At 41.3% G+C, this 15,730-nt stretch overlaps 1 protein-coding gene across 2 annotated transcripts in view; it reads left to right on the top strand.

Annotated features, from left to right (window-relative positions):
* Positions 1-15,730, top strand: part of npr1b (natriuretic peptide receptor 1b) — a 57,549-nt gene that overhangs the window by 21,086 nt on the left and 20,733 nt on the right. For both annotated transcript variants that reach the window (XM_024385701.2, XM_024385700.2), the window contains exons 3-5: positions 4,550-4,737; positions 5,651-5,764; positions 9,329-9,464. In XM_024385701.2, coding sequence (XP_024241469.1) covers positions 4,550-4,737; positions 5,651-5,764; positions 9,329-9,464 — 438 coding nt within the window. The remainder of the gene's footprint in view (positions 1-4,549; positions 4,738-5,650; positions 5,765-9,328; positions 9,465-15,730) is intronic.

The following is a 15,730-nucleotide window of genomic DNA, read 5'->3' as shown; positions in this document are numbered from 1 at the left end:
GGTAGATAGATGGGCTGTTTACATATGGGCTATGTACAGGTGCAGTGATCTGTGAGCTGCTCTGACAGCTGGTGCTTAAAGCTAGTGAGGGAGATGTGAGTCTCCAGCTTCAGAGATTTTTGCAGTTCGTTCCAGTCATTGGCAGCAGAGAACTGGAAGGAAAGACAACCAACGGAGGAATTGGCTTTGGGGGTGACCAATGAGATATACCTGCTGGAGCACGTGCTACGAGTGGGTGCTGCTATGGTGACCTTATTGGTATAGCTTATTGGTATAATATGACTTCCGTGGTACATAAACCAACATTTTTTTAAATGATTCTTTACATGATGGACTTTACAAGCCTGAAGTGGGTGCGTCTTTGAAGAAAGTATGATTTGAAGTGCCTATTAGGTGTTGGTCTGTCTGTTTGTCTATTTGTTTGTCTGTTTGTCTAGACGTCATGTGTAGGGTTGCACATTTTGGGGAATATTCAGAGGTGGAAACTTTCTGTGACAATTAACGGGAATATATGGGAAGTAACTGAAAAGTATGCAAATGAATATTAATACCATTTCAATGTAGATGTTTTTTGCATTGGATATATTTACCATATATGGAGAAAGAAACATAAACCTTTTACCTTATCATAAGTAGACATAATTGCAAATGATTAAATCCTTCCAATATAATTTTTTTTTAAACTATTTAATTACGAATGGAACTTTATTTAAATGAGTTGACTCTTCACATGGGATGATTTCACTGAACAACAAAAGGGAATATTGAATGATTCCCAATGATCCATCGCATCTCCCAAAAACGTTTTCAACATACATGAAAAAATGTAAAATGAAAGTCTAGAAGCTAAAGCTTTGGCTGTCTTCCTCTCAGGCTTCCAAGTCTTCTCCCTTAATGTCCACCTCTTGAACATAGGACTCTGAGGCCTCATCTTCACTGTCACTTTCCAACCTGGTTGAGGACGGCTCAATTTGCCCGGATGGCCACCCATTTTTCAACCCTTGTATTGGTCAGCCTGTTGTGTACTTTAGTGTGTGTGTTCCCAAACAAGGACCAGTTGGGCTCTGAGGTGGCTGATGTTAGTGAGATTTGGAGGACGATGGAAGCAACAGAGGAAAGAGCCTCAGATCCACAAAGTCCCTTCCATCAGGTGGCTGTTGAGATATGTTGGCACTACTGCCATATTGCATCTCCATCCCAAAGCCCTTGCTTGGAAGTCTACTTTGCCAGACTGAAAAAGAACCTTGCCCTCATCCATGCCAAGGTGGCGAGACACGGTATTGATGACACCATACTGGGGTCCAACATGTATGCTGCGGCATATATGGGCTTCAGGCAGAAGTCTTCACCCTTTATGATGTACTTCAGAACAGATGTTTCCTCTGCTTTTAGCAACAGTGAAGTGGGCAGGGCAGTATGCATTTCTTCTCTTACATCTTCAAGCAGAGTCTGGACATCCGACAGGATGGCGTTGTCTCCTTCAATCCGTGCAATGGCTACTGCTATAGGTTTCAGGAGTTTCAGGCTGCTTACCACTCTCTCCCAAAATACATCATCCAGGAGGATCCACTTGATGGGGCTGTCCATATCAGCAGACTGTGATATGGCCATTTCTTGTAGAGACTCCTTCCCCTCCAGGAGACTGTCAAACATGATGACAACACCACCCCAATGGGTGTTGCTGGGCAGCTTCAATGTGGTGCTCTTATTCTTTTCACTTTGCTTGGTGAGGTGGATTGCTGCTATAACTTGATGACCCTTCACATACCTAACCATTTCCTTGACTCTCTTGTAGAGTATATCCATTGTTTTCAGTGCCTGATGTCCTTGAGGGGCAGACTCAATGCCTGAGCAGCACAGCCAATGGGTGTGATGTGAGGGTAGGACTCCTCCACTTTAGACTAAGCAGCCTTCATGTTCGCAGCATTGTCTGTCACCAGTGCAAATACCTTCTGTGGTCCAAGGTCATTGATGACTGCCTTCAGCTCATCTGCAATGTAGAGACCGATGTGTCTGTTGTCCCTTGTGTCTGTGCTCTTGTAGAATACTGGTTGAGGGGTGGAGATGATGTAGTTAATTATTCCTTGCCCACAAACATTCAACCATCAGAGATGATTGCAATACAGTCTGCTTTCTCTATGATTTGCTTGACCTTCACTTGAACTCTGTTGAACTCTGCATCCAGCAAATAGGTAGATAAAGCACGTCTGGGAGGAGGGGTGTATGCTGGGCGAAGAACATTCAGAAATCTCTTCCAATACACATTGCCTGTGAGAATCAGAGGTGAACCAGTTGCATACACAGCTCGAGCAAGACATTCATCAGCATTTCTCTTAAGTTCCTCAATTGAGTAAAACAAACTACTAATTCCAGGAGTATCATGAGCTGTTGCTATCGATAAGGTGTCTGATTCATCATTTTCACCTCAAATAGAAGTAGAGGGACTTTTGTCAGAGGTTCCTTATTGTGAGCGCTGAGGAAACTTTATGCACCTGGCCAGATGATTCTGTATCTTTGTTGCATTCTTCACATATGATTTGGCACAATATTTTTCAAATGTACACAGCTTTTCTTTCTACATTAGCTGCAGTGAAATGTCTCCACACATCAGATAGTGCCTGTGGCATTTTCCTGTAAAGATTTGAAAAAACGAGTTTAAAAAAAACATACAATTCCATGTACAGATAAATAGTTAAGCAGTTAGATAAACAACTCCTTTGTAAGATAAATGTTTTAAAATGAAACATGTATGGAAACATGTTAATTTACACACACTTTACTGTAGGTTATTATTTACTAGTTAATAAAAAATCATGTATGTCATATAAAATATATTCACCCCTCCCAGTATTGTAATCAAAACTTACCAGAAAGCATGTTGTCCTTGACTCAGACAGTGCAGTAGTGTGGCGCAATAGCATCTCATTAATGTGCAAGATCTTGAGAATCAGCTGTACATGTGATGGAAGAGCGCACTGTACATGTGATGGAAGAATGTAATGTGCATGTAGAGGGTTGAAATTCTATTGAATTGAGGATAGTTTAACCAAAATATGCCACAAGACCTAGAATTTCCTTTTGTGTATCCAACAAAAAAGGTTCACTGTTTTTAGCTAACTTTTTTGATGAATTTAAGCAGAATTCCTGGACAAATTCCACAAAATTCCATAAAGATGCCAACCCTTTGCAACCCTAGTCATGTGGCCAGTGGCTGTTGTGTAAGGAAAATAAATAGATGGTCATCTATCCTCTCATTGTACTGGGTTGGTATACTGAGTCACCAAGGTGTAGTAGGGTCAATCCGATTAGGATATTGATCACTTAGGCATTGTAAATGGGTGGTTGACACAATAAGCCCTTGGACTAAGCAGTGCACAACTCCTGGTTCCAAGGATTGCCGTGTTTGCTGGTTTAAAATGCATTAAGTGTGTTATTTCTCATCATACAGATGTAAGATCTTAATTTGATCACCGTTGCAGGAAATGTTAAACTTGTAGTGTATTTGAGCATTAAAAAGGCTTCTAAAGTTTGTAATTTCCACTTTGAAATTTCAGACTTGATTATCCCTTACGAAAAATGTATCAACAACTACGAAATTGTCCATTCATTTTAATCCACATAATAATTTACATTTCCTGTTGCTGCCGGATTATTTTCCTGCTGTAGGAGACTGGCTAAAATTAGCTAAAATCATACATCTGTATGATGATAAGTGTGACTAGGCTGACCAGAGTGACTAGGCTAATAAAGCATTTCAAATACAATTAGGAGATTCTTAACCTGATCTATTTATGTGTTTTTGCTTTCCTCATTCTGCTCACACAACATTGGCCTGCAGGTTGAACTAAATTGAAGACCTGTCACATTGTTACAGATGTAGGATCTTAATTTGAGCCAGTTTGCTACAGCAGGAAAAAAACACTGCAGCAACTGGAAATGTGAATTATTATGTGTATTATAATTAATGGATTTTTTTTGTAGAGGTTGATTCATTTTATTTTAGGGCAAATCAACTCTGAAATTTTGAAGTGAAAATTACAAACTTTAGAAGCCTTTTTAAACCTTGAATACACTACAAGTTTTCTGCTGTGCAGGAAAATTCTCATCAACAAAAGAGTGATAAAATTAAGATCCTACAGATATGCTCTGTTTAAAGGATGGTTTTTAAGATGCTTGTTGACCTGTATTGTACACCTGCATTGCTTGCTGTTTGGGGTTTTAGGCTGGGTTTCTGTACAGCACTTTGAGATATCAGCTGATGTACGAAGGGCTATATAAATAAATTTGATTTGATTTGAATACACTTGAAAGAAAATTGACATATTACCTTACATGCTTTTGGTTCAGAATTGGTTGAATTGCTCATTCATTTACAAGATTATTCTTATTCCTACATGTATTAGACAGGTCTATAATTTAAAGTCAGGACCTTGGTTGTTGTGTATTTTGCTAGAAAAAAACTATATTTGACCATATGTGCAATAACTATCATTACTCTCCTATTGTCTTTACTCTCTTTTTATAACCCTCTCTCTCTCTGCCCCCGTAGTGGTATTTGTGTGTTGCTCTCCGGACACGTTCAGGCAGCTGATGGTTCACTTCCGGCGGGCAGGCCTTCCTCAGGAGGAGTATGTTTTTTTCTACATTGACATGTTTGGACTCAGCCTGGACTCCCAGAATGCTCAACCCTGGGCCAGAGGGGACCAAGACGACCTTGTCGCCAAGGAGGCCTTCCAGGTAAGCCTTGGATCAGAGTCAAGTGTATCATCTCATTCCTCATCTCATTCCCATCATTACCTTGGAAACAGGTATGTGCTGTATTCTCCGCTGACTTACACAGCAGGCCCTGAAGCAATCATATTTTGATGTCCCTATGTTTCCCCATGGCTGTCATTGATGTTAAGTGTGCTGCCAGGCAGATGAGATGACAAATCTAATCTTGTTTATTTTCCATTCTCTCACTGTGAAGTACTTTAATTTTCTTCTCAATTCCCTAGTGAGTAACAGACTCTACAGCGAGGGGAAGAGAGGCAACATAACTATATGTTTTGTAACATCCCGTCAATGTGTTGATATCAGTCTCATCTCACAAAGCCTGAAAGAGCAAAACAAATGGGCCAGAGGTTTAAAAATGTAACTGATGCACGTACTGTACTGGTGTGTCGTGGTCATATTTCTTAGGTTGAATCGGATTTTAAGTGGGTTCTAATCATCTGGGAACCAATGCCATAACCCATACGTATGAACACTTCTCTCACTGCTGTGTTTTTACAAGTTATCCTTCTCAGACCTTAGTTTTCTGCTTGAATGAGGTTGGGCCTGTATCTACACAGACTGTAGGAATGGGAGGGAGGAGATGAGATCATTTGATGAAAGTTATTGGGTGTTTTGGAGGATGTGTTCTGGATGACTGGTCGTATTGACAACATATAATAGAGCAACTAGGCTCTAATAACAGTTGCCCGTTTATAAAAGGGACAGCCTGGGAAAGAGGAACATACTGTTAATTTCTACCACAGAAGTGGTGTTTCTCACACCTGTGGTTCATTCATTCATTAGCAGAAATCATCATGTGGTATGATTCTGTATAATTCAGTGAAACCTTTGTCTTATGAATCACAATCGCTTTTATTCTTTGTGTCTGTCTCAGAGTGTGAAAATCCTGACCTATAGAGAACCCCAGAACCCTGAATATAAAGATTTTGTGAGGGACCTGAAGACAGATGCCAAGAGAATGTTCAACTTTACGGTGGAGGACTCACTGGTAAGGGGCTGCACTATGTGTGTGTGTGTGTGTGTGTGTGTGTGTGTGTGTGTGTGTGTGTGTGTGTGTGTGTGTGTGTGTGTGTGTGTGTGTGTGTGTGTGTGTGTGTGTGTGTGTGTGTGTGTGTGTGGTGGGGCTCTCTTAGAGAGAGACAGAACTGAGATCAAAAGGAGTATTTATAAAAGGAGACAGAACTTGATCTCAATGTGGCACAGACTTGAGGCAATATGAAGGAGAAGACTTATGCTAAGGCATATGAAGACTACTACACAAAATAAAGCTCTGTATAATAATCTATACACTGAGAGTACAAAACATTATTAACTTGACATCGGCTGACCAGTTGAATCTAGGTAAAAGCTATGATCCCTTATTGATGTCACGTGTTAAATTCACTTCAATCAGTGTAGATGAAGGGGAGGAGACAGTTTAAAGAAGAATTCTTAAGCCTTGAGACATGTATTGTGTATGTGTGCCATTCAGAGGATGAATGGGCAAGACAAAATAATTAAGTGCCTTTGAACAGGGGATGTTATTAGGTACCAGGCGCACTGGTTTGAGTGTGTCAAGAACTGCAACGCTGCTGGGTTTTTCACACTCAACAGTTTCCCGTGTGTATCAAGAAAGGTTCACCACCCAAAGGATATCCAGTCAATTTAACACAACTGTGGGGAGCATTGGAGTCAACATAGGCCAGCGCCCCTGTGGAACGCTTTCGACATCTTGTAGTGTTCATGCCCAACAAATTGATGCTGTTCTGAGGGCAAAAGGTGGTGCAACTCAATATTAGAAAGGTGTTCCTAATGTTTTCTACACTCGGTGTAGAGCTATCATATTTTAGAGAACATCTCATTATGGAACATTTGATTGAGCCACATCTGACAGGCAAGAAACACATACAAAGAACTATCAGTAGTACTAGTTCATTTAGCTAGCAGTAGTACTAGTTTATTTAACAATATTACTAGTTCATTGGGGTTTGCACATCTGAGAGTGTGTAGAAAGTAAAGATGGAGAGGCTGCAATAAGTAGGCTTATACGTAATTGGTTCGCCTGCAATGCTTGGACAATTGATTCAATTTATTTTGGAAGAAAAAGCTGATTTAGTTAGTGGAGCTTATCTTCTTATTATGTTCCCTACAAAGGTGCACAATGATGATATTCTACACACTTCTGCAGCTAAATCATTGGTGTCTTGTTTAGGAGATGAGAGAGACACACACGTATGTGCACACACACACACACACACACACACACTCACAAAGATTGGCATGATACATCCACCTATCCTCAATATGGCAGATTGACTGCATTCAAGTCCATCTTTCATCTCTGACTCCGGATGGAGGTGTCTGTCCTTGCATGCATGTGTGGGCTTTCGCGTCAGTGACTATTTAGGAAGCAAAATAAAAACAAAGAGCTTGACAGGCCACGTCATCTAGCTGCCCTCCCCGTTCGACACACACAAATCCAGAATTGTACGCCAGGGCTTCTATTCCATCCCCGGGATGAAGGGAGGCTCGCCATTGGTCCTGGTTTCAGACAGGGCTGTCTGGCACCCCTCACAAGCCGATGAATCACTTGTAGCAGACAGCTAAGTGCAGTCAATGTGATAAATAGACAGGTCTGAGTCTGGAGGATGAGAGAGAGGCACAGAGCATGAGAGCTCTGCCCTGGTCTACCTGGTCCTCATTCACCCTGCCTGCACACTGTGTCTGTACATTTCCAATTGATGCAACTGAACTGAGTGAGTTGTTTGAGTGGGTTAATGTCCTCATATTCCATTTTGTGATTGATGTGGACAGTTCTTTTGGTTTGGGGCCATTGTTTGGAGAGATGATGAGATAGAAGAGGAAATTGTTTCTCAGGCAGAATTGTGAAATTAATAAAGGGGTAGAAATAGGTACGGAAATGATAAGAAATAGTTATCGTTGAAAGAAATAGAAAGTGGTATTAACTTGTGGTATTAACTCTACACTGTAGAGAAGCTTGTAGAAGAGACAAGTTGTTAGCAGAAGAAGTTCTGTTCTCCATGGCAGTGGCACAAATATACAGTTGAAGTCGGAAGTTTACATACACCTTAGCCAAATACATTTAAACTCAGTTTTTCACAATTCCTGACATTTAATCCTTGTAAAAATTCCCTGTCTTAGTTAGGTCAGTTAGGATCACCACTTTATTTTAAGAATGTGAAATGTCTGAATAATAGTAGAGAGAATTATTTATTTCAGCTTTTATTTCTTTCATCACATTCCCAGTAGGTCAGAAGTTTACATACACTCAATTAGTATTTGGTAGCATTGCCTTTAAATTGTTTAACTTGGGTCAAACATTTCGGGTAGCCTTCCACAAGCTTCCCACAATAAGTTGGGTGAATTTTGGCCCATTCCTCCTGACAGAGCTGGTGTAACTGAGTCAGGTTTGTAGGCTTTCTTGCTCGCACACGCTTTTCAGTTCTGCCCATGTAACGGCTCTCGTTGGTGGTAGAAAGAGTAGACCAAGGCGCAGCGTGGAAAGTGTTCGTGAGTGTTGTTTTAATTTAAGTGTTGTTTTAATTTTAAAAAACACTCAAACAAAATAACAAAATCGAAAACGAAAATGCAAAGTTCTGTCAGGCAACAGTAACTAAACAGAAAACAAGATCCCACAACCTAATGGTGGGAAAAAGGGCTGCCTAAGTATGATCCCCAATCAGAGAAAACGATAGACAGCTGCCTCTGATTGGGAACCACACTCGGCTAAAAACAAAGAGAAAACATAGAATTTCCCACCCGAGTCACACCCTGACCTAACCAAACATAGAGAATAATAAGGATCTCTAAGGTCAGGGCGTGACAGCCCACACATTTTCTATAGGATTGAGATCAGGGCTTTGTGATGGCCACTCCAATACCTTGACTTAGTTGTCCTTAAGCCATTTTGCCACAACTTTGGAAGTATGCTTGCGGTCATTGTTCATTTGGAAGACCCATTTGCGACCAAGCTTTAACTTCCTGACTGATGTCTTGAGATGTTTCTTCAATATATCCACATAATTTTCCCTACCTCATGATGCCATCTATTTTGCACCAGACCCTCCTGCAGCAAAGCACCCCCACAACATGATGCTGCCACTCCCGTGCTTCACGTTTGGGATGGTGTTCTTCGGCTTGCAAGCACCCCCCTTTTTCCTCCAAACATAACAATGGTCATTATGACCAAACAGTTCTATTTTTGTTTTATAGATAGTGAAATAATCTGTCTGTAAACAATTGTTGGAAAAATTACTTGGGTCATGCACAAACTAACTGACTTGGCAAAACTATATTTTGTTAACAAGACATTTTTGGAGTGGTTGAAAATCGAGTTTTAATGACTCCAACCTAAGTGTATCTAAACTTCCAACTTCAACTGTAGCTAGACATACGCAGTAGCTTTCTAATTATAGAAAATAATATCTATTGGATGAGGGTAATAGATGTACTATTAATACATGTGTGGTATGGTTGATCTAAGCGATCTCATAAAAAATAGGTGATGATAGATTTAATAACTTTTCTACAATTTCCTCTTGCTTCCCTGCAGATGAACATAATCTCCGGAGGGTTCTACGATGGGCTGATGCTGTACACCCACGCCCTGAACGAGACCATGACCTCTCCAGAGGACAGACCTGTGGGGAAAACCGTAACAAGGAGGATGTGGAACCGCACCTACAACGGTCAGTCCATTCCACGGACCTCAGTTCATAACCTGGATCTTTATTCCATTGAAACAGGGGTCCGAAAGGTTCTAGTTTTTTTTTTGGAACATGTGTGAACATGTTTTAAGTCTAGCACTAGCTCTGTGCTCTGTCTCTGGTAACTACAGTGGTCTGTGTTTTGTCACAGAGACAATTTCAAAAGATTTGTGTGAAGACAAAATGTTCCATGTCACTGGATTAACTCTGAGCTCTGGTTTACGATCTCTTGTCAGTTTCCACCTTTGAGGAGGTAGTTCTGTAACAACAACACATTCAATGTCTTCCTTGCAATTTCGCTGTAGATTAATTATTGAGTGATTATTGAGTGAATGAGAGAGAACCAGCATGATATAACAATACTCCAAATTGACAGAGGGTCACCTATTGGGTGCTTTGTGCCTTTAAAATGAGATGTACACCTCTTCAAGAGCTCTTCAAGACAAGACATTGATTTAGTTGCAGGCCATAAGAAGTCATATGGCTCTCAAATGCCTGCTGGACATGTAAACTACATTACCAAAAGTATGTGGACACCTACTCAACATAAAATAAATCATAGGCATTAATATGGAATTAGTCCTCCTTTGCTGCTATAACAGCCTCCATTCTTATTGGAAGGCTTTCCAGTAGATTATGAACATTGTTGCAGAGACTTGCTTCCATTTAGCCACAAGCACTATTGAGGTTGGGCACTGATGTTGGTCATTGGACCTGGCTCTCAGTCGGCGTTCCAATTCATCCCAAAGGTGTTTGATGGTGTTGAGGTCAGGGCTCTGTGCAGGCCATTTAAGTTATTCCACACTAATCCCAACAAACCATTTATGTATGGACCTTGCTTTGTGCACGGGGGCATGCTGAAACAGGAAAGGGCCTTCCCCAAACTATTGCCACAAAGTTGAAAGTAGAGGTCGACCGGCATGGCCGATTAATTAAGGCCTATTTCATAACAATCGGTAATCACCATTTTTGGATGCCGATTATGGCCGATTACATTGCATTCCACGAGGAGACTGCGAGCCAGGCTGACCACCTGTTAAGCGAGTGCAGCAATGAGCCAAGGTAAGTTGCTAGCTAGCATTAAACTTATCTTATAAAAAACAATCAATCTTAACATAATCACTAGTTAACTACACATGGTTGATGATATTACCAGGTTAACTAGTTTTTCCTGCGTTGCATATAATCAATGCGGTGCCTGTTAATTTATCATCGGTAAATTATTTAACGGGGGATGATTTAACGAAAGCGCATTCGTGAAAAAAGCACAATCAACACACGAATGTACCTAACCATAAACATCAATGCCTTTCTTAAAATCAATACACAGAAGTATATATTTTTAAACCTGCATATTTAGTTAGAAGAAGTTCATGTTAGCAGGCATTGTGTCACTTCTCTTGCGTTCATTGCACGCAGAGCCAGGGTATATGCAACAGTTTGGGCCACCTGGCTCTTTGTGAACTAATTTGCCATAATTTTACATAATTTTGACATAACACTGAAGGTTGTGCAATGTAACAGCAATATTTAGACTTAGGGTTGCCACCCTTTAGATAAAATACGGAACGGTTCCGTATTTCACAGAAAATTATAGTTTCCAGATTTGACCATATTAATGACCACAGTATTTCTGTGTTTATTATATTATAATTAAGTCTATGATTTGATAGAGCAGTCTGAATGAGCGGTGGTAGGTGGCAGCAGGCTCGTAAGCATTCATTCAAACATCACTGCGTTTGTCAGCAGCTCTTCACTGTGCTTCCAGCATTGCACTGTTTATGACTTCAAGCCTATCAACTCACGAGATTAGGCTGGCAATACTAAAGTCCCTATTAGAACATCCAATAGTCAAAGGCATATGAAATACAAATGGTATAGAGAGAATAGTTGACTCGTCATAATTCCTATAATAACTACAACCTAATACTTCTTAACTGGAAATATTGAAGAACTGGGAATATTGAAGCACCATTTCATATGTTCTCATGTTCTGAGCAAGGAACTTAAACGCTAGCTTTTGTATATGGCACATATTGCACTTTTACTTTCTTCTCCAACACTGTGTTTTTGTATTATTTAAACCAAATTGAGGATGTTTCATTATTTATTTGAGACTAAATAGATTTTTTCAATGTATTATATTAAGTTAAAATAAGTGTTCATTGTTCAGTATTGTTGTAATTATCATTATTAGAAATATACAGTATATGAAATAAAATAAACACATTAAAAAAAACGGCTGATTAATCGGTATTGGCTTTTTTCGGTCCTCCAATAATCGGTATCGGCGCTGAAAAATCATAATCGGTCGACCTCTAGTTGAAAGCACAGAATCGTCTAAAATGTCATTGTATGCTGTAGCGTTAATATTTCCCTTCACGGCCTCCTGAGTGGTGCAGTGGTCTAAGACACTGCATCACAGTTCTAGTTGTACCACTAGAGATTCTGGGTTCGAGTCCAGGGTCTGTCACAGCTGGCTGCTACCTGGAGACCCACGGGGCGGTGCACAATTGGCCTAGCGTCGTCCGGGTTAGGGGAGGGTTTGGCCAGCACGGCCCTCGTCTGCTTGTGTGATCACAATAACAGCACTTACTGTTGACTGGTGCAGCTCTAGCAGGGAAGAAATTTGCCTGAACTGACTTGTTGAAAAGGTGGCATCCTTTACAACAAGTTAGTTCATCAAATTTCTTCCCTGGGAGGGTTTGGCCAGCAGGGATGTCCTTGTCCCATCACGCACTAACGACTCCTGTGGCGGGCCGGGCGCAGTGCATGCTGACACGGTTGCCAGGTGCTCAGTGTTTCCCCCTGACACATTGGTGCGGCTGGCTTCTGGGTTAAGTGGGCATTGTGTCAAGAAGCAGTTCGGCTTGGTTGTGTTGTGTTTCAGAGGACGCACGGCTCTCGACCTTCGCCTCTCCCGAGTACATACGGGAGTTACAGCGATGAGACAAGACTTTAACTACCGATTGGATACCACGAAATTGGAGAGAAAACAGGGTAAAAAAATAATATATATATATATATATATAGATTTCCCTTCACCGGAACTAAGGGGCCTAGGCCGAACCATGAAATGCAGCCCCGGACCATTATTCCTCCTCCACCAAACTTTACCGTTGGCACTATGCATCGGGGCAGGTAGCATTCTCCTGGCATCCGCCAAACCCAGATTTGTCCGTCAGACTTCCAGATGGTGAAGCGTGATTCATCACTGCAGAGAACGAGTTTCCATTGCTCCAGAGTCCAATAGTGACGAGCTTTACACCACTCCAGCTGACACTTGGCATTGCGCGTGTTTATCTTAAGCTCGTGTGCGGCTCTCGGCCATGGAAACCCAGTTCATTAAGCTCCCAACGAATAGTTCTTGTGCTGACATTGCTTCCAGAGGCAGTTTGGAACTTGGTCGTGAGTGCTGTTGCAACCAAGGACAGATGATTTTTACGCGCTGCTCGCTTCAGCACTCGCCAGTCCCATTCTGTGTGCTTGTGTGGTCTACCACTTCGCAGCTGAGTCATTGTTGCTCCTAGAAGTATCCACTTCACAATAACAGCACTTACAGTCGACTGGGGCAGCTCTAGCAGGGAAGACATTTGACGAAAATTCATTAAAAATCCTACAATGTGATTTTCTGGATTTTTTTTCTCATTTTGTCTGTCATAGTTGAAGTGTACCTATGATGGAAATTACAGGCCTCTCTCATCTTTTTAAGTGGGAGAACTTGCACAATTGGTGGCTGACTAAATACTTTTTTGCCCCACTGTATATTTTGTCTAAAAAGGATAGCTTTTTTTAATGTTTCACTATTTTTATTTTTATGAAATTCACTGAGGAGCATGGTCCTCCCATTCCTCCTCTGAGGAGCCTCCACTGGTTTACACTGTAGTTACCATTTATGTTAGATGTTATAAGGTGGGAATAGGCTTTATAACTGTGGACATGTCCTTTGTGGGGAAGTTTTGCCAAAAACAGAAATCTCCTCAAAGCATGGAAAATATTAAATGGAAAGGATCAATTAGCAGGCCATGGTTGTGTCATTTGGGCTTTTGAAGAGAGGCAGATGTTTCCTCTCCACGCCTCTGCAAGATCTTGGAAAAGAAAGAAAGAGCGTCAAAAAGAAACAAAAAATGCCAACATTGTTATTGAACAGCCTTCTTCATCTCCACTGGCAGCTGGTTTGTAGTCAAGCCAAGGTCTGTAGCGGGAGAAAATTCATCTTCACGTTCGACTTCGAGCAAACACATTCCCGGACACTGCAAATGAATGTGTCCCTCAAATCCATTCAAATGAATTGAATTGTGTCCAGTTCAGTAAAAAAAAAAAAAGGAATTTATCACCGAGTCCTTGGTATCTCTTAATGGAATGTCAGTATCTGAGTCAATCTGGTGACATCATTGTCTTTTAAAAGCAAATTAATCATAAAAGAACATCTTTATGACCACACAACATCAAATTATTTTTGACCTTTTCCCCTGTGTTATGCATTCTGGAGGAGGTAGTCCCCTTGCTGAACATTTCTAAATTAAATCATTGAATCACCCGTTTACTTTCTGAGGAAGGCCTCCATTATGTTTCGTGTGCCAGTACCCCTCTCCCCCCAAACACACACACCTCACTGACTAAGCCATAAGGTTACCTGTGTTTACCCAGACTTGTGGGTTTGCACTAGTGTTTGACATTACTAATGGCTGATATAGAAGATGGTGGTCTCAAAGCTTGTAGCAGGATGTCATCACCCCTTCTGTCCCAGTCCCAGTCCTTTGTGAGGGACCTGAAGACAGATGCCAAGTCATAGCAACCTCTGTTTATTGGGACTTGAAAGGAATTTGAAGGGTTGGGCTGTTGATCTGATGTTTGTTTGATTGGTCACAGAGTCCAGGGGTCAGAGAGTCAGATTATGTGTGAGGTCACAGGAGACAGTGAAAGGCGCTTGACACCAAGTCAAAGGTAACAGCAAGAACAAGTACGTTGAATCATTGGAAGAGAACACATACTTGAGGAGGTGACATAAGTCATCAGGGACATCTCATCAGGTAAGTACCCAGGTTGTTTACTCTGCACTCCTCTATCCTTCCCTCTTTCGCCCTGCTTTCCCATTTCCCTTTTATTCCCTCCATCTGTCCTCCATTACTGCCTGCCTGCTCCCTCTTTTTCCTTTAATCTCCTTGGCTGACCTCTCTTTACAAACGTCCATCCTTCTCTCCTCAATCACTATGAGTTGGACCAGAGCACACAAACAACGGAGATGAACACTTCAGACAGACAGTGGGAGGGCAGAGCGGGCAGCAGCCAAGAACAGATGGAGTCTCCTCACACTGATTCTGTTAGCCCATTCGAACATAGGCATTGAAAGGCTGAGGGGTTTGTTTGGTTGCATGCGAGGACAATGCTTCTTTTATTATTTTTGCCCACACAGTTGCATACTGAAACGTAAGCTGTGTGGTAGCTTTAGTTCATTTTATGCTTCCGATTCAGTGCTTTTTAGTTATATTCTGTGTTATATTTTGTTAGAAAGTGAAGATAGCTTTAAGTTGGTCTAATGAAATACAAAACCTTCATCTGAAACTTGACCTCAGCATTTAAACTACAGTATATGACTCATGAGTAATTGTACATTGTAAACTTGTGAAAGTGTGTGAAAATAATATTTCAATGTCAGAGGTGGATGTCCTGCTGTGTACACCAGCTAGTTAATGCCAGTCTCCCTGTCTTTTATATCAGTCATTGTCCTTACTCATCGTCATTCCTTCACACCTTCTTCTCATCTCATTATTTCCTGGTCTAGCGCTCCTCTCCTCTGCTCTCAATCCTCTCCTCTGTGAACAGTTCTCTAATTCCATCCCACGGTATCTGCCTTCCTCTTTTTCCTTCCTCCTCACTTCACCAATCTGTCCATATTTTATCTGTCTCATCAAGGTGTTCCTCCTCACTTCACTGCTCTGTCATATTTTTCCTGTCTCAACGTGTCTTGTCCTCCTGAACTCTTATTTTACCCTCTTCTCCTCCTACATGACCTATCTGTCTCCTCTAAACTCTCTGTCCTTTGCCATGGAAAGATCTCATTTCTCTTTTGGCTGTCATGTTACAAAAAGTCCCCCTGGAAAAAAAGAGGAAATCCCCAAAATAGAAGAGTAATCTAATCAGGCGAAACCAGAGCTCCTGTGGCCGTGTCAGTAGGAGCCATCTCCCTCTGACGCCAGCCTCCACCCTCTGCTCATCCCTCTATCTCTCTCTGTCCATCTGTCTCC

Source organism: Oncorhynchus tshawytscha, linkage group LG23, assembly GCF_018296145.1.
Source record: "Oncorhynchus tshawytscha isolate Ot180627B linkage group LG23, Otsh_v2.0, whole genome shotgun sequence".
Taxonomy (NCBI): domain Eukaryota; kingdom Metazoa; phylum Chordata; class Actinopteri; order Salmoniformes; family Salmonidae; genus Oncorhynchus; species Oncorhynchus tshawytscha.
The sequence above is the reverse complement of the archived record's forward strand: the minus strand, read 5'-3'. Positions and strand labels throughout refer to the sequence as shown.